Source organism: Balaenoptera borealis (genome assembly GCF_965194805.1).
Source record: "Balaenoptera borealis genome assembly, chromosome: 3".
Lineage (NCBI taxonomy): Eukaryota > Metazoa > Chordata > Mammalia > Artiodactyla > Balaenopteridae > Balaenoptera > Balaenoptera borealis.
In genome coordinates this window covers 117352497-117372599 of record NC_138866.1, presented here as the reverse complement: position 1 = coordinate 117372599, position 20103 = coordinate 117352497, and the positions used below count along the sequence as shown (strand labels likewise).

The 20103-nt window shown below is 38.7% G+C and overlaps 1 protein-coding gene across 10 annotated transcripts in view; it reads right to left on the bottom strand.

Moving 5' to 3' along the window:
• KIF23 (kinesin family member 23) overlaps positions 1-20103 on the bottom strand; it is a gene marked incomplete at its 3' end in the record, with an annotated part of 40961 nt that overhangs the window by 10676 nt on the left and 10182 nt on the right. For 6 of the 10 annotated variants that reach the window (XM_082383286.1, XM_082383283.1, XM_082383284.1 and 3 more), the window contains 7 exons: positions 8196-8332; positions 7875-7984; positions 7309-7479; positions 5425-5466; positions 4599-4711; positions 4322-4443; positions 2940-3042 (listed from right to left, as the gene is read on the bottom strand). In XM_082383286.1, coding sequence (XP_082239412.1) covers positions 2940-3042; positions 4322-4443; positions 4599-4711; positions 5425-5466; positions 7309-7479; positions 7875-7984; positions 8196-8332 — 798 coding nt within the window. The remainder of the gene's footprint in view (positions 1-2939; positions 3043-4321; positions 4444-4598; positions 4712-5424; positions 5467-7308; positions 7480-7874; positions 7985-8195; positions 8333-20103) is intronic. The other 4 variants (XM_082383287.1, XM_082383285.1, XM_082383290.1 and 1 more) reach the window with 1 other exon arrangement.

Below are 20103 nucleotides of genomic sequence, written 5' to 3'. Positions count from 1 at the left end.
AAATAAATAAATAAAAATTAAAAGAACAAAAACAAAACCAAAAGACCACAGAGCTCATCTGCACCTCCGTGATATTCCATGATGCGTGCTTTATTTTTCTTGACCCCAACTCCCACTGCCTTTCCTCCTTTTCTTCCATTGTGTCTCCAAAATCGATATTCCTGTTAACAGACTTCCCTCATCCTCAGGCCTCTCACAGAATGATCCATTCACCTCTTTCCCTAATGCCAGGGGTTCCTAACCTGGGGTCCGTGTTGTCCATGGGTACACTTCAGGGAGTCTGCATACATGGATGGGAAATAAATTACATCTTTATTTCTATTGATCTCTGAAATTTAACTATTCCTTCCATTATGAATGTAGGCCAAAAACCTACAGTGGTGGTAGTAGTGCCACCTGTGATTTTTTAATCAGTAGAAGTCACAGATACTTTTATAACACTATGGTTTATTGCTGATCTCAAGATACTTTGAAATTATGCAGTTATTAGACATGCTGTTGGGATTTTATTTAAGGCCTTAATAAAGCACATAAATTATGACAGAGGTTTTAAGAATACTTTAAAAAACACATTTCAGTCTAATCGGTTTCCTTTTTAATCCTGTATTTTATGTTATACATTCTAAAATACCATTCTGAGTCGTGTGCACAAGCTTCACCCCACCCCATGGTGCAAAGCCCTGCAACCTTACTTTTATTTCCCAGAAGGGTGGTGCTTCCCCTGCAGCCCTGTAGTCTTGTGAATAAAAGTTGCTTGTTTTCTAAAGCCTGACATTTTAAAAGGATGGTGAGTAGAGGGAGGCCAGCAACATTTTCCTAGTTCCTTACTGCTGCCTTCAAATAGATGTGCCCCATACATGCCAGCTCCTGGGTCAACTTCAGGATCTAAGAGGAAGGTCACTCTGACCTGCCATCAGAGAGCCCCAGCCTCCTCAAGTCCAGTAATCTTTCTCTCTTTACCACTGTAACCACGCCCTGAACCTTGTCACTCAGAACTGCAGCACCTCTAGAAACCTGAGGCTAAACTATGCCCCAGGCACAATATCCTCTTCTTCTAGTTCTCACTCCCTAACCATGTCACACCTGTTCCCCATCCATATCAACACTGATAGTCCTTTCTGGTTTTCTCCCCAAAGCATCAGAACCCTCAGGTTTCTACTTTCCTCCCAATCCAGCTAGACCTCTTTTCCCATCAAGGTTAATCCTTCCTCTTGTGATCTGGATTCTGGATGCGCTGTCTTCTTATAAAGATGTGTATAAAGTGTGTGTGTGTGGTTAGTCATTCCATACTCCCTCAAGTCACCTAGCTACCCCCCCCCCCCGACTCTCTCCTTCCCAGTCTCTCTAAATTAATCATCTCAAGGACTTGTCCTCAAGGCCCTGCCCTCAGTTTGTTCCTCTTTGTTTTCCATGAATAATCTTATCTTCCCCATTGCTTAAATCATGCTTTTATTGGCAAAACCTAAACCTATAAACCTCAAGTCAAATCTCTTTCCTTCCAAATCCATGTACTTCTCTGCATCCAATTACTAGGCACCTACACTTGAATAAATGGAATATATCCAACACAAAACTCTTAACTGCCCATACCTGCACCTCAGGCTACTTCTCCTCAATCAAGATCTTCCTTGATTTACCCTCTTCTCTTCCTTCGTCTCCACATCCAGATGGGCCTACTTCCGAACTAGCTCTTAGTTTCGGCTGACCTTTGCCTCCAGGTGACACGCTGGCTCATCTGAATTACTGCAAGAGGCTCCTGACTGCTTTTCATCTCTCTAGACGTGCCTCTGGTAAATTAATCTGCTACACTGGGGAAATGGTCTTTCTAAAAGTAATCCTTCATTGACTGTGTAACAGCAGAAAGATACAGTTCTGAAAGTTCAGCCAACCTGGGTTTGAACCAGGCTCTAACCTTGGGAAAATTACTTAACCTCTTCCAATCTGAAAACTGGGTATGATACAACCCTGAAAAGTCACAATCAAGAAATCAAGCCCACGTATAGTAGATACTAGGACACACACTAGCCCCTTAGTAATTGGTAGTCACCATTATTCCTTCAAGAAAAAATTCAGACTTTCTAATATGATAGTCAAGGGTCTTAATGACCTTGCCTTGCCCTCCTGCCTCAGTGGTCACGGTTCACAAATCCACACCCTACACTTCAGCTACCATGACCCTGCCATGTTCTCTCAGGAATGATGCCTTTAATTCTATCCTCCTTCAGAGAGCTCACGCCTCAGTTTAAGTGTCAACTCCACACCTTCTTCCCCAAAGCCCCCCCTCACACACACAGCCCCAGAACGGCTGGAGCAGCCCTGCTCTGCACTCCCACAGCACCCTGTGCTCTCCTCCTTCATACTCTACTGAGACACTCTAGTTACCTGCCTCTCTTGTACTAGATGGGCTCTCTAGGGCAGGGTGCCATCCTTTATATCTGTGTTCAACTCCTGTAACACAGTAGGTACTCCATAAATGTTATTAACATAAAACATAACATGAATGGCTGTACTGAATGAAAGATTAAAAGAGAAAAACACACACAGATTTCCTTTCAACTGGCTTTTGTATTCAAAGATTTTTCCTATCTCCAGAAGCCAATCTTTACCACTTTGAATGTTGGAGTAACTATTCGATCACTTAATTTAATGCACCCAGTACTGACACACCAGCCATAGATATAGTAGACACTTTCAATATGAATATAACCTATTTTATATTTATTTTACTCAGTTTTCCTCATTCTTAAAGAAATCAATGTGTTGTAATAGATCAATACCAAACCAGCATAACTGAAGAAAAAGCACTGGTCACTTAGCCTCTAAATTTTTAGTCAAATTGAAGATAGTTATGCATAAACCACCTATCAATAAGTGACGATAAAGTGGCAGGGCAAGTTTTTGAAAGTTGTAGCAATAAGTAAGTACTATGCTTTGCTCACCAGCTTCACGTAACCTGTTCCCTTCTGCTTTTGTCCGGTTGGTTCTTTCACTTCCAGCAAGATCTACCAAGGACAACTGGCTAATAGTGATTTGTTCTTTTTCCTGAAGGGAAGATTATAATGCCAGTAACATAAGTTATAACTGGTTTACAGTGTTCTTTAAATATATTCAAATCAAATTAAGTCTGACGAATACAATGTTTGCACAATACAAAATGTATAGCAGGGGCGAAGGATACATGTTTTTGGGGAAGAGTTTGCTAAAAGCATATGATAAATATCCTCATGACATTACTTGCCCATTGTCTGGTCTTCTACATTATACTGTAAGCTCCACAAGAACAGGAGTTCTACCTTTTAACCACTTCATCTCCAGCACCTTGCACAGTGCCTAGCACTCAGCAGGAGCTCAATGTCTGCTAAATAGTGAGTCTACAGCAAGGCTAAATATCTGTATAATGAGATCTTTGATAATTTTACAGTCTAATAATTTCATAATACTCTAATAACTTATAAGAAATGAAAGTCAAGAGATACTGTAATATTAGCTGTGATTCCATGGAAAGCAAGTGTATAGAGACTTGACTTACAAGGATTTTCTAGCTAACATTTATCAAGTGCTGACTGTAAGCCAGGCAATGGACTAAAAACTTTACATGCCTCGCCTCCTTTAACCCTCACAGCATTACAAGTTTATTACAATTAGGTGAGACAAGCTAGTAAATGCCGAGGAATCAATTCAAATCCTGGCGGTCTTTAGTACCATGCTGTACCATCTACTCCTGCTACCTGAAAACCTTCGTGATATACCACAATTTCACAATATGTTTTGAATGGAATTACATTTTAATAGCTTAAAGTTATTAAATGATTTATATATTCAGGCTCAAATGCTGTTACTAATTGATATAAGCCTTGTAGCATGACAGGCCCAGCAGTAAAGCGTGATCAGCAGATGGGGGGCCCTACTGGCCTATCAGCCAAGAGGAGAACAATTTAGAATTGGCCACTCCTGAACTGTACCTAGCCTGGAAAGTTAACTGCTGACATTTAAAAACCATTAACTGAATTTCTACATACAAAATGAGTCTTCAGAGATAAAATAAAATATATGTTATGATTCATTGTTTTATCTCCTCTATTAGATATTTATAAAGATTTGTAAACCTTTTTCACAACAAAATTCCAGGTTCTAAGATTTAATAGCCAGTTTCCCAAAACTATACTACCTAATTAATGGAACATTTTTTTTTAAATGTCATCACCTACACATATATTAATTCTAGAGCAATATTCAGTGTAATGAAACCTCCATGATTTACCTCTGACTCACAAAATTAAGGATTCAGAACAAGAAAACACTCCACACATTAAATCTTTACCTGTAAGACATTGTCTCCATCTGCATCCAAGGGAGCCTGAACTAATTTAATGTTGAACACGCTATGGGAACGGCTGGACTCATGATTCAAATGTGTGTTAGCAATTCGTCGCTTTTTCTGGCCTACAGTGACAGAGAAATCACTGATCAAATCTCTACCGAGTCATTTCAGTGTACATACTTTCTACCAAACCAAAAAGTATTGTCAAATGAGAGCAGCAACTTGCAGGATTCTATTTATCACTGTATATATCTGTAATTCTAGCTCTGCTTCTAACCTCTCCAGAAAACTTCAAAAGCCTCCTCAGTAGACTTCACTTCTACTTCTGTACATCCTGCAACGTACATGTTATGGTTCTTATCTTCACGAAGCAACTTAGATTGTGGAGGTCTATGGGAAAGAAAAAACATTAGTTTCCTATATTATGAGATACTGATATTGCAACTTAAGACAAGGACTAAAATGTCAGGCAACATGACATCCATTCTTATAACGGGAATAAGCCTAAGCAAGACTCCAGAAGCATATTACACTTGGATAAGAATAAGGATATATAGTAAAAAGATTAGTTACATAACAGGACAACAGGAATCTATTTTGTTTTAAAAGCTTTGCTCTAATTTGTTCTAACAAAGCACATGAAACAACACTTACTAAACAACTAGAGATCAAAGTAGTAGTATAGCACCATCACATACATGCACAGGTTAAGCATCAAAATGTAGCATTTTCTTAATTTTAAAAGATCAACAGATAGAGCTGGTTCTGACTTCAGTGTCAACAAAAAACAAATTCAGAAGGAGTTTGGTATATACCAGGAGTGGCAATCCTTTCAAAGTGGCTGGTCAAGTTTTAGTCTAAGGTAGGTTGAGGATGGGAAAGGTGCTGCCTGTTTGGCCTCAGTCTTGTGAATGGTGGGGGTAGAAACATTTACCAGCCACCATTATTCAGCAAATGGCAGATTTCTCAGGGACCAAGGAGGGGCTTAGAAGTAGCAGCCGGCCCAGTACCAATGAAAAACCACCTACATGCAAACATGCCACAGATGCCAACCACTAGTATAACTGCACCCTTCTCCTTAAGAAAAGAGCACCATCACATACACAAAATCTGTGTTCCTCATGGGCGTGCTGCAACTATTCCACCTACCAAAGGAATAAGGTAGAAGTTACTGTTTCTATAGCAGCCATCTCACAGCAACACGTTCAGTCCAGAGTATCTGACAGTCAAAATGAGTCGTATCTTAAAAATCCTCTGCTTCTAATATTTCTTCATTGTATTAAAAACTAAACCTTAAACCAGCTCAAAAAAAGCAGGTTAATCACCACCCTAACAAATAAAATCTGAATTCACTGCCAAATAAGCACCCTGTGAGTTCATTCAAGTAGTTACCAGAAAGGTTACAAGGCATAGTCACATTTGTCAGTCTTCATTTACATAACAAAACCAAGATAGGCTTCTTAGAAAACAATCTCATTTGCAACAAATCAAACAGAAACTTGGCACATGTGCAGACATGAAAGTAATTGGTAGCAGTGAATGACATCACAAAAGTTTAGGAAAATGGGTACATACAACTGATACTCTGAAACAAATGGGAAAGTAATTAGTCTATAAATTGTTTAATATAAATAAAAGTGGATATACAGACACCTGTTCTCAGTCTAATGGTTTTCCAAATCTAGCTGTTCCTCCAATAATATTCACTGAGTCATATACACAAAAGTTAAGTAATACAACACAGGTCTTAATATTATTTGTCTTGAGAGGCCCTGACAAAGACAGCATTGAAGATAAGCATTTAGCTTAAGAACAAAACCATCAAGGAACAAGATAACCGTTATTAGACATGAGATTCCAGAGTCAGCTCTGGCACAAATGTAGTTTGTGATGCCAGATTGTAATTGCTCTTCAGTCTCAGCAGGGCAAGACCCAAGGAAATCTAAGTAATAGTCTTTTAACTCTGGTGGAATGACAACACAGATGCCACTTCTTATTGGTCAGTGATGGAAGGTCTGTGACTATTGTGCAGACAACAGCTTTAGGCTCCATTCTGTGGGGATCACCAGAACACAGATTAGAGGCTACAAACTCCCAACATTAAGTGTCAGGTTCTTAAAGGTAGCCCCAGGGCACATCTATAGGGACACTTCTTTATACAATTAAGGTCCTTGTCAAAATACAGCCCAGGGCCCACATATATACAGTAGAATATTACTCAGCCATAAAAAGAAATGAAGTTGAGTTATTTGTAGTGAGGTGGATGGACCTAGAGTCTGTCATACAAAGTGAAGTAAGTCAGAAAGAAAAAAACAAATACCATATGCTAACACATATATATGGAATCTAAAAAAAAAAAAAAAAAAGGTTCTGAAGAACCTCGGGGCAGGACAGGAATAAAGACGCAGACGTAGAGAATGGACTTGAGGACATGGGGAGGGGGAAGTGTAAGATGGGATGAAGTAAGAGAGTTGCACTGACATATATACACTACCAAATGTAAAATAGCTAGTGGGAAGCAGCCACATAGCACCGGGAGATCAGCTCGGTGCTTTGTGACCACCTAGAGGGGTGGAATAGGGAGGGTGGGAGGGAGATGCAAGAGGGAGGGGATATGGGGACATATGTATACATATAGCTGATTCACTTCATTATACAGCAGAAACTAACACAACAGTGTGAAACAATTATACTCCAATAAAGATGTTAAAAAAATACAGCCTAGGGCCAAGAGTTTTTCAAAAGTAAAGTCTAAGGTGAATATTCTCCTTAGATGCCTTAACCCAGTGGTTTTCCTAATACAGCTACATATCTAGTTAATATACAGAACTATTCACCAAGCACCAACTGCATGATATATGAGTTACATTTCATTTTGAAAACAAAAGTAAGCTTTATCCCCATTTATAGCTGAGGAAACTAAACCTCACTGATGTGAAGTGATTTCACCAAGGTTAAGCAGCTAAGGGACTCTCTCCACTACTTACTTAGGCTTTATGGGATCAAATGGCACCTCTTCCAATAGATCATATATGTAATTATTATATATTTCAATATAAGAGACAAATACACCGTAGACACTATCTTCATCAACCTCTTCTGCTTTGCAAAATTCTTGTACATTTATCATATCTGCAAACTCTGGATCTACTTGTCGTCTGAAAAAAAGAAAAAAAAAGTCCCAAAGTCTCATCTTACACACTGTGAGGAAATAAATGACCTCCATTACAAGCAGGAATGCACAGAGCAACTTTATTCATACTCATGGTTGGGCCAACAGTTCTCCCAAATCTCCCCAGATATACAACACAGGCTTTTACACCCTCTCTCACCAAGAGTGGCACCTTCCCTAAACAGTGATTCAAGGGCAGTGTGCTCAGAACCAAACAGAACATCTGAGCAAATAAACTCACTTAAGAACATCCCTCAACTTTGATCTCACTAAAGTCAACTGTCAGACCAACTTCTCCACTTCTGTTCACCATTCCCTATGCCTGAGGAAACCACTGGACAGGGTTCCCATGAGGCCAGTGTTACAAATGTAATTACTTACTTGCTAGAGGGGGTCTTTGGATTGGGCGTGGCTTCTCTTTTCTGCCGTTCTAATAAAGCATCAACTTCACACTGTATATCCATACTATTCCTATCATTAGATTTAAAAACCTTAAAGTGGGGGCAAAAATCAGACCATAATTTTTAGACTTTGACTTAAATAGTAAGAAATATATTTAAGAAATAAAAAACAATATTTAAACATATTTAAAGTTTCAAAAGGTATCCGATGCCTTAGTTCTCCCTTAATACTACTGTATCCACAGGTATTTTGGCACCTATGCCCTCTAGTGAGTCACAACACACACAAAATTAAACTTACGTATCGTTTAGCTTGAAACGACCCTATACTGTTAAAGAGCATGTCCAAACAGCGAGGAAGCAGTCCTCCTTCCCTTGGAGAACCAGTCATAGTGTGAGTTTTTCCACTTCCCGTCACACCATATGTAAAAAGGAGACCTACAATGTAACAAGTCACAGTTATATATTAAATGTCACACTTGGCTATATCTTAAAAGTCCTCCACGTATATTTTTTGTATTAGAAAACACTTAAAATTAACTGCTCAACACCTCAATATATAAGGCAAATGCTAACAGCCATGAAAGGAGAAATCAACAGTAACACAGTAGGGAGACTTTAACACCCACTTACATCAATGGACAGATCATCCAGACAGAAAATCAATAACGAAACATGGGCCATAAATGAAACATTAAACCAGATGGACTTAATTGATATTTCTAGAACATTCCATCCAAAAGCAGCAGAATACACATTCTTCTCAGGTGCACATGGAACATTCTCCAAGACTGACCACATGCTGGACAACAAAACAAGCCTCAGTAAATTTAAGAAAACTGAAATCATATCAAGTATCTTTTCTGACCACAACGCTAAGAGATTTGAAATCAATCACAAGAAAAAAATTGTCAAAAAAAACAAACAAGTGGAAGCTAAACAATATGTTACTAAACAACCAATGGATCACTGAAGACGTAAAAAAATACCTAGAGACAAATGACAACAAAAAGATGACAATCAAAAACCTATGTGAGGGGCTTCCCTGGTGGCGCAGTGGTTGAGAATCTGCCTGCCAATGCAGGGGACACAGGTTCGAGCCCTGGTCTGGGAAGATCCCACATGCCGCGGAGCGGCTGGGCCCGTGAGCCACAATTGCTGAGCCTGTGCGTCTGGAGCCCGTGCTCCGCAACAAGAGAGGCCGCGATAGTGAGAGGCCCGCGCACTGCGATGAAGAGTGGCCCCCACTTGCCGCAACTAGAGAAAGCCCTCGCACAGAAACGAAGACCCAACACAGCCATAACTTAATTAATTAATTAATTAATAATAATAAAAAAAAAACCTATGTGACGCAGGAAAAGCAGTTCTAGCAGGGAAGTTTATAGCAATAAAATCTTACCTCAGGAAACAAGAAAAATCTCAAACAACTTAACCTTACACCTAAAGCAACTAAAGAAAAAAGAATAAACAAAACCCAAAGTGAGTAGAAGGAAAGAAATCATAAAGATCACAGCAGAAATAAATGAAACAGAGATGAAGAAAACAACAGGAAAGAGCAATGAAACCAAAAGCTGGTTCTTTTAAAAGGTAAACAAGACTGATAAACCTTTAGCCAGACTCATCAAGAAAAAAGAGGGCTCAAATCAAGAAAATCAGAAGTGAAAACGGAGAAGTTACAACAGACACCACAGAAATACAAGCGATTATAAGAGACTACTGCAAGCAAGTGTACGCCAATAAAATGGATAACCTAGAAGAAATGGACAAATTCTTAGAAAGGTACAAGCTCCCAAGACTAAACCAGGAAGAAATAGAAAAATATGAAAGGACCAATCATAAGTACTGAAACTGAAACTGTGATTAAAACCTCCCAGCAAACAAAAGTCCAGGACCAGATCGCTTCAGAGGCAAATTCTATCACACATTTAGAGAAGAGTTAACACCTATCCTTCTGAAACTATTCCCAAAAATTCCAGAGGAAGGAACACTCCCAAATTCATTCTACAAGGCCACTATCACCCTGATACCAAAACTGGACAAGGGTAACACAGAAAAAATTACAGGCCAGTATCTTTGATAAATATAGACACAAAAATTCTCAACAAAATACTAGCAAACCGAATCCAACAACACATAAAAAAGGTCACGGGCTTCCCTGGTGGCGCAGTGGTTAAGAATCCGCCTGCCAATACAGGGGACACGGGTTCAAGCCCTGGTCCCGGAAGATCCCACATGCCGCAGAGCAGCTGGGCCCGTGAGCCACAATTACTGAGCCTGCGCGTCTGGAGCCTGTGCTCCGCAACAAGAGAGGCCGCGATACTGAGAGGCCCGCGCACTGCGATGAAGAGTGGCCCCCACTTGCCACAACTGGAGAAAGCCCCCGCACAGAAACGAAGACCCAAACACAGCCATAAATAAAAAATAAAAATAAAAAAGCTACATTAAAAAAAAAAAAAAAAAAGTCACACATCATGACCACGTTGGATTCATCCCAGGGTTCCAAGGATGATCCAACATACATAAATCAATCAATGAGATACACCACATCAACAGAAGAAAGGAAAAAAGCCTCGTGATCATCAATAGATGCAGAAAAAGCATTTGACAAAATTCAACATTCACTCATGATAAAAACCTTTATGAAACTGGGTAGAGAGGGAACGTATCTCAACATAATAAAAGCTATTTATGACAAACCCACAGCCAATATAATATTCAATGGTGAAAAGCTGAAAGACTTCCTGCTAAAATATGGAACAAGACAAGGATGCCCACTCTCACCACTTCTCTTCAACATAGTATTGGAAGTCCTAGCCAGAGCAATCAGACAAGAAAAAGAAATAAAATGTATTTAAATTCATAGGGAAGAGATAAAATTGTCATTACATGCAAATGACATGATAATATATGTAGAAAAGCCTAAAGACTCCACACTAAAACCACTAGAACTGATAAATGAATCCAGCAAGGTAGCAGGATACAAGATTAACATACAGAAATAGGTTGCACTTCTTTACACTAACAATGAAATATAAAGGGAATGTAAACAAACAATCCCTTTTAAACTCCCACAAAAAATAAAATACTTAGAAATAAACCTCACCAAGGAGGTGAAAGACTTATATGCTGAGAACTACAAAACATTATTAAAGGAAATTAAAGATGATTCAAAGAAATGGAAAGATATCCCATGCTCTTGGATTGGAAGAATTAATATTGCTAAAATGGCCATACTACCCAAAGCAATCTACAGATTTAATGTGATCCCTATTAAATTACCAATGGTATTTTTCACAGAAATAGAACAAATAATACCAAAATTTACATGGAACCATAAAAGACCCAGAATTGCCAAAGCAATCCTGAGGAAAAAGAAAAAAGCAGGAGGCATAACACTCCCAGACTTGACTACAAGGCTACAGTAATCAAAACAGCATGGTATTGGCACAAAAACAGATATACAGATCAATGGAACAGAAGAGAGAGCCCAGAAATAAACCCACAAACCTGTGGCTTAAAGACCTAATTATAAGACCAGACACCGGGAATTCCCTGGTGGCCTAGTGGTTAGGATCTGGCGCTTTCACTGCAGAGGCCCAGGTTCGATCCCTGGATTGCACCATCCTGCATACCGCATGGCACGGCCAAAATGGAAAAATATAAAAAAGAAAGAAAAAGACACCATAAAACTCCTAGTAGAGAACATAGGCAAAACATTCTCTGACATAAATCATACCCATGTTTTCTTAGGTCAGACTCCCAAGGCAATAGAAATAAAAGCAAAAATAAACAAATGGGACCTAATCAAACTTATAAGCTTTTGCACAGCAAAGGAAACCGCAAACAAAATGAAAAGACAACTTACGGACTGGGAGAAAATATTTGCAAATGATGCGACTGACAAGGGCTTAATTTCCCAAATCAGCAAACAGCTCATACAACTCAATAACAAAAAAAACAAACAACCCAATAAAAAATGGGCAGAAGACTTAAATAGACATTTCTCCAAAGAAGACAAACGGATGGCCAATAGGCACATGAAAAGATACTCAATGTCGCTAATTACTAGAGAAATGTAAATCAAAACTACAACGAGGTACCACCTCACACCAGTCAGAATGGCCATCAATAAAAAGTCTACAAATAGCAAATGCTGGAGAAGTTGTGGAGAAACCCTCCTACCCCGTTGGTGGGAATGTAAATTGGTAGAGCCACTATGGAGAACAGTATGGAGGTTCCTTAAAAAACTAAAAATAGAGCTACCATAAGATGCAGCAATCCCATTCCTGGGCATATATCCAGAGAAAACCATGATCTGAAGGGATACATGCACCCCAGTGTTCATTGAAGTGCTGTTTACAATAGCCAAAACATGGAAACAACATAATGTCCACTGACAGATGAATGGATAAGGAAGATGTGGTACATATATACAATGTAATATTACTCAGCCATAAAAAAGAATGAAATACTGCCATTTGCAGCAACATGGATGGACCTAGAGATTATCACACTCTAGGTATAATAGTAAGCGAAGTAAGTTAGAAAGGCAAATACCATGATAAAACTTATTATGTGGAATCTTAAATATGACACAACTCAACATATCTGTGAAACAAAAACAGACTCACAAATATAGAGAACAGACTTGTGGTTGCCAAGGGGAGGGGGGATAGGAGAGGGAAGAAGTGGGAGTTTGGGATTAGCAGAGGCAAACTATTATATATAGGATGGATAACAACAAGGTCCTATTGTATAGCACAAGGAACTATATTCAATATCCTGTGACAAACCATAATTGAAAAGAATACGAAAAAGAATATATATATGTATAACTGAACCACTTTGCCATACAGAAGAAATTAACACAACATTGTAAATCAACTACACTTCAATAAAATTAAAAAAAACACTCCCAACAAACAAAAGTCCAGGACCAGATGGTTTCACAGGCGAATTCTGTCAACATTTAGAGAAGAGTTAACACTTATTCTTCTGAAACTCTTCTAAAAAATTGCAGAGGAAGGAACACTCCCAAACTCATTCTACAAGGCCACCATAATCCTGATACTAAAACCAGACAAGAATATCACAAAAAAAGAAAATTACAGGCCAATATCACTGATGAATACAGATGCAAAAATTCTCAACAAAATAATAGCAAACTGAATCCAACAATACATTAAAAGGATCATACATCATGATCAAGTGGGATTTATCCCAGGGATGCAAGGATTCTTCAGTATCCACAAATCAATCAGTGTGATACACCACATTAACAAACTGAAGAATACAAACCCTTTGATCATCTCAATAGATGCAGAAAATGCTTTTGACAATATCAACACCCATTTATGATAAAAACTCTCCAGAAAGTGGGCATAGAGGGAACACACCTTAACATAATAAAGGTCATGTAAGACAAACCTACAGCTAACATCATACTCAATGGTGAAAAGCCTAAAGCATTCCCTATAAGATCAGGAACAAGACAAGTATATTCACTGTCACCACTTTTATTCAACATAGTTTTGAAGTCCTAGCCATGGCAATCAGAGAAGAAAAAGGAATAAAAGGAATCCAAATTGGAAAAGAAGAAGAAAACTGTCACTGTTTTCAGATGACATGATACTATATATAGAAAATCCTAAAGATGCTACCAGAAAACTACTAGAGCTGGTCAATGAATTTGGTAAAGTTGCAAGATACAAAATTAATACACAGAAATCTCTTGCATTCCTATACACTAATAACGAAAGATTAGAAAGAGAAATTAAGAAAACAATCCCATTTACAATCTCATCAGAAAGAATAAAATACCTAGGAATAAACCTACCTAAGGAGGCAAAAGACCTGTATGCAGAAAACTATAAGATGTTGATGAAAGAAATTGAAGATGACATAAACTGATGGAAAGATATACCATGTTCTTGGATTGGAAGAATCAATATTGTCAAAATGGCTATACTACAATGCAATCTACATATTCAACGCAATCCCTATCAAATAACCAATGGCATTTTCCACATAACTAGAACAAAAAAATTTTTACACTTGTGTGGAAACGCAAGAGATCCCCAAGAGCCAAAGCAATCCTGAGAAAGAAAAACGGAGCTGGAGGAATCAGGCTCCCTGACTTCAGACTATACTATAAAACTACAGAAATCTGGCACAAAAACAGAAATATAGATCAATGGAAAAGGATAGAAAGCCCAGAAATAAACCCACGCACCTACGGTCAATTAATTTAGGACAAAGGAGGCAAGAATATATAATGGAGAAATGACAGTCTCTTCAATAAGTGGTGCTGGGAAAACTGGACAGCTACATGTAAAAGAATGAAATTAGAACAGTCTCTAACACCATACACAAAAATAAACTCAAAATGGATTAGAGACCTAAATGTAAGACCTGATACTATAAAACTCTTAGCACACTCTTTGACATAAATCACAGCAAGATCTTTTTGGATCCACCTCCTAGAGTAATAAAAACCAAAAGAAAAGTAAACAAATGGGACCTAATTATACTGTAAAGCTTTTGCACAGAAAAGGAAACGATAATCAAAATGAAAAGACAACCCACAGAATGGGAGAAAATATTTGCAAATGATGAGACCGACAAGGGATTAATTTCCAAAATATACAAACAGCTCATGCAGCATCACAAAAAAAAAAAAAAAAAAACAACCCAATCAAAAAATGGGCAGAAGACCTAAATAGACATTTCTCCAAAGAAGACATACAGATGGCCAAGAGGCACATGAAAAGGTGGTCAACATTGCTTAGTATTAGAGAAATGCAAATCAAAACTACAATGAGGAGGATTAACCAAGATGGCGGAGTAGAAGGACGTGCTCTCACTCCCACTTGCGAGAGCACCAGAATCACAACTGGCTGCTGGACAATCATTGACAGGAAGACCCTGGACTTCACCAAGGAGGATACCCCACGTCCAAGGACAGAGGAGAAGCCACAGTGAGACGGTAGGAGGGGCGCAATCAGAGTAAAATCAAATCCCGTAACTGCTGGGTGGGTGGCTCACAGACTGGCGAACACTTATACCACAGAAGTCCACCCACTGGAGTGAAGGTTCTGAGCCCCACGTCAGGCTTCCCAACCTGGGGGTCCGGCTACGGGAGGAGGAATTCCTAGAGAATCAGACTTTGAAGCCTAGTGGGAATTGATTGCAGGACTTTGACAGGACTGGGGGAAACAGAGACCCCACTCTTGGAGGGCACACACAAAGTAATGTGTGCATCGGGACCCAGGGGAAGGAGCAGTGACCCTGGGGGAGACTGAACTAGACCTACCTGCTGGTGTTGGGGGGTCCCCTGCAGAGGCGAGTGGTGGCTCTGTTTCACCGTGGGGATAAGGACACTGGCAGCAGAGGTTCTGGGAAGTTCTCCTTGGCGTGAGCCCTCCCAGAGTCTGCCATTAACCCCACCAAAGAGCACGGGTAGGCTCCAGTGTTGGGTTGCCTCAGGCAAAACAACCAACAGGGAGGGAACCCAGCCCCACCCATCAACAGTCAAGTGGATTAAGGTTTTACTGAGCTCTGACGCCACAGCAACAGTCAGCTCTACCCACCACCAGAGCCTCCCATCAAGCCTCTTAGATAGCCTCAACCACCAGAGGGCAGACAACAGAAGCAAGAAAAACTACAATCCTGCAGCCTGTGGACCAAAAACCACAGTTACAGAAAGATAGAGAAGATGAAAAGGCAGAGGGTTATGTACCAGATGAAGGAACAAGAAAAAACCCCAGAAAAACAACTAAATGAAGTGGAGATAGGCAACCTTCCAGAAAAAGAATTCAGAATAATGATAGTGAAGATGATCCAGGACCTCGGAATAAGAATGGAGGCAAAGATTGAGAAGATGCAAGAAATGATTAACAAAGACCTAGAAGAATTAAAGAACAAACAAACAGAGAGGAACAATACAATAACTGAAATGAAAACTACACTAGAAGGAATCAATAGCAGAATAACTGAGGCAGAAGAACGGATAAGTGACCTGGAAGACAGAATGGTGGAATTCACTGCTGCGGAACAGACTAAAGAAAAAAGAATGAAAAGAAATGAAGACAGCCTAAGAGACCTCTGGGACAACATTAAACGCAACAACAGTCGCATTATAGGGGTCCCAGAAGGAGAAGAGAGAGAGTAAGGACCAGAGAAAATATTTGAAGAGATTATAGTCGAAAACTTCCCTAACATGGGAAAGGAAAGAGCCACCCAAGTCCAGGAAGCGCAGAGAGTCCCATACAGAATAAACCCAAGGAGAAACACGCCGAGACACATAGTAATCAAAGTGGCAAAAATTAAAGACAAAGAAAAATTATTGAAAGCAGCAAGGGAAAAATGACAAATAACATACAAGGGAACTCCCATAAGGTTAACAGCTGATTTCTCAGCAGAAACTCTGCAAGCCAGAAGGGAGTGGCATGATATACTTAAAGTGATGAAAGGGAAGAACCTACAACCAAGATTACTCTACCCGGCAAGGATCTCATTTAGATTTGATGGAGAAATCAAAAGCTTTACAGACAAGCAAAAGCTAAGAGAATTCAGCACCACCAAACCAGCTCTACAACAAATGCTAAAGGAACTTCTCTAAGTGGGAAACACAAGAGAAGAAAAGGACCTACAAAAACAAACCCAAAACAATTAAGAAAATGGTCATAGGAACATACATATCGATAATTACCTTAAACGTGAATGGATTAAATGCCCCAACCAAAAGACATAGACTGGCTGAATGGATACAAAAACAAGACCCATATATATGCTGTCTACAAGAGACCCACCTTCGACCTAGGGACACATACAGACTGAAAGTGAGGGGATGGAAAAAGATATTCCATGCAAATGGAAATCAAAAGAAAGCTGGAGTAGCTATACTCATATCAGATAAAATAGACTTTAAAATAAAGAATGTTACAAGAGACAAGGAAGGACACTACATAATGATCCAGGGATCAATCCAAGAAGAAGATATAACAATTATAAATATATATGCACCCAACATAGGAGCACCTCAATACATAAGGCAACTGCTAACAGCTATAAAAGAGGAAATCGACAGTAACACAATAATAGTGGGGGACTTTAACACTTCACTTACACCAATGGACAGATCATCCAAAATGAAAATAAATAAGGAAACAGAAGCTTTAAATGACACAATAGACCAGATAGATTTAATTGATATATATATAGGACATTCCATCCAAAAACAGCAGATTACACATTCTTCTCAAGCGTGCACGGAACATTCTCCAGGATAGATCACATCTTGGGTCACAAATCAAGCCTCAGTAAATTTAAGAAAATTGAAATCATATCAAGCATCTTTTCTGACCACAACGCTATGAGATTAGAAATGAATTACAGGGAAAAAAACGTAAAAAAGACAAACACATGGAGGCTAAACAATACGTTACTAAATAACCAAGAGATCACTGAAGAAATCAAAGAGGAAATCAAAAAATACCTAGAGACAAGTGACAATGAAAACACGACGACCCAAAACCTATGGGATGCAGCAAAAGCGGTTCTAAGAGGGAAGTTTATAGCTATACAAGCCTACCTAAAGAAACAAGAAAAATCTCAAGTAAACAATCTAACCTTACACCTAAAGAAACTAGAGAAAGAAGAACAAACAAAACCCAAAGTTAGCAGAAGGAAAGAAATCATAAAGATCAGAGCAGAAATAAATGAAATAGAAACAAAGAAAACAATAGCAAAGATCAATAAAACTAAAAGTTGGTTCTTTGAGAAGATAAACAAAATTGATAAGCCATTAGCCAGACTCATCAAGAAAAAGAGGGAGAGGGCTCAAATCAATAAAATCAGAAATGAAAAAGAAGTTACAACAGACACCGCAGAAATACAAAGCATCCTAAGAGACTACTACAAGCAACTCTATGCCAATAAAATGGACAACCTGGAAGAAATGGACAAATTCTTAGAAAGGTATAACCTTCCAAGACTGAACCAGGAAGAAACAGAAAATATGAACAGACCAATCACAAGTAATGAAATTGAAACTGTGATTAAAAATCTTCCAACAAACAAAAGTGCAGGACCAGATGGCTTCACAGGTGAATTCTATCAAACATTTAGAGAAGAGCTAACACCCATCCTTCTCAAACTCTTCCAAAAAATTGCAGAGGAAGGAACACTCCCAAACTCATTCTGTGAGGCCACCATCACCCTGATACCAAAACCAGACAAAGACACTACAAAAAAAGAAAATTACAGACCAATATCACTGATGAATATAGATGCAAAAATCCTCCACAAAATACTAGCAAACAGAATCCAACAACACATTAAAAGGATCATACACCACGATCAAGTGGGATTTATCCCAGGGATGCAAGGATTCTTCAATATACGCAAATCAATCAATGTGATACACCATATTAACAAATTGAAGAATAAAAACCATATGATCATCTCAATAGATGCAGAAAAAGCTTTTGACAAAATTCAACACCCATTTCTGATAAAAACTCTCCAGAAAGTGGGCATAGAGGGAACCTACCTCAACATAATAAAGGCCATATATGACAAACCCACAGCAAACATCATTCTCAATGGTGAAAAACTGAAAGCATTTCCTCTAAGATCAGGAACGAGACAAGGATGTCCACTCTCACCACTATTATTCAACATAGTTCTGGAAGTCCTAGCCATGGCAATCAGAGAAGAAAAAGAAATAAAAGGAATACAAATTGGAAAAGAAGAAGTAAAACTGTCACTGTTTGCGGATGACATGATACTATACATAGAGAATCCTAAAACTGCCACCAGAAAACTGCTAGAGCTAATTAATGAATATGGTAAAGTTGCAGGATACAAAATGAATGCACAGAAATCTCTTGCATTCCTCACTAATGATGAAAAATCTGAAAGAGAAATTATGGAAACACTCCCATTTACCATTGCAACAAAAAGAATAAAATACCTAGGAATAAACCTACCTAGGGAGACAAAAGACCTGTATGCAGAAAACCATAAAACAATGCTGAAAGAAATTAAAGATGATACCAACAGATGGAGAGATATACCATGTTCTTGGATTGGAAGAATCAACATTGTGAAAATGAGTATACTACCCAAAGCAATCTACAGATTCAATGCAATCCCTATCAAATTACCAATGGCATTTTTTACGGAGCTAGAACAAATCATCTTAAAATTTGTATGGAGACACAAAAGACCCCGAATAGCCAAAGCAGTCTTGAGGCAAAAAAATGGAGCTGGAGGAATCAGACTCCCTGACTTCAGACTCTACTACAAAGCTACAGTAATCAAGACAATATGGTACTGGCACAAAAACAGAAACATAGATCAATGGAACAAGATAGAAAGCCCAGAGATTAACCCACGCACTTATGGTCAACTAATCTATGACAAAGGAGGCAAAGATATACAATGGAGAAAAGACAGTCTCTTCAATAAGTGGTGCTGGGAAAACTGGACAGCTACATGTAAAAGAATGAAATTAGAATACTCCCTAACACCATACACAAAAATAAACTCAAAATGGATTAGGGACCTAAATATAAGACTGGACACTATAAAACTCTTAGAGGAAAACATAGGAAGAACACTCTTTGACATAAATCACAGCAAGATCTTTTTTGATCCACCTCCTAGGGTAATGGAAATAAAAACAAAAATAAACAAGTGGGACCTAATGAAACTTCAAAGCTTTTGCACAGCAAAGGAAACCATAAACAAGACCAAAAGACAACCCTCAGAATGGGAGAAAATATTTGCAAATGAATCAACGGACAAAGGATTAATCTCCAAAATATATAAACAGCTCATTCAGCTCAATATCAAAGAAACAAACACCCCAATCCAAAAATGGGCAGAAGACCTAAATAGACATTTCTCCAAAGAAGACATACAGACGGCCACAAAGCACATGAAAAGATGCTCAACATCACTAATTATTAGAGAAATGCAAATCAAAACTACAATGAGGTATCACCTCACTCCTGTTAGAATGGGCATCATCAGAAAATCTACAAACAACAAATGCTGGAAAGGGTGTGGAGAAAAGGGAACCCTCTTGCACTGTTGGTGGGAATGTAAATTGATACAGCCACTATGGAGAACAATATGGAGGTTCCTTAAAAAACTAAAAATAGAATTACTATATGACCCAGCAATCCCACTACTGGGCATAT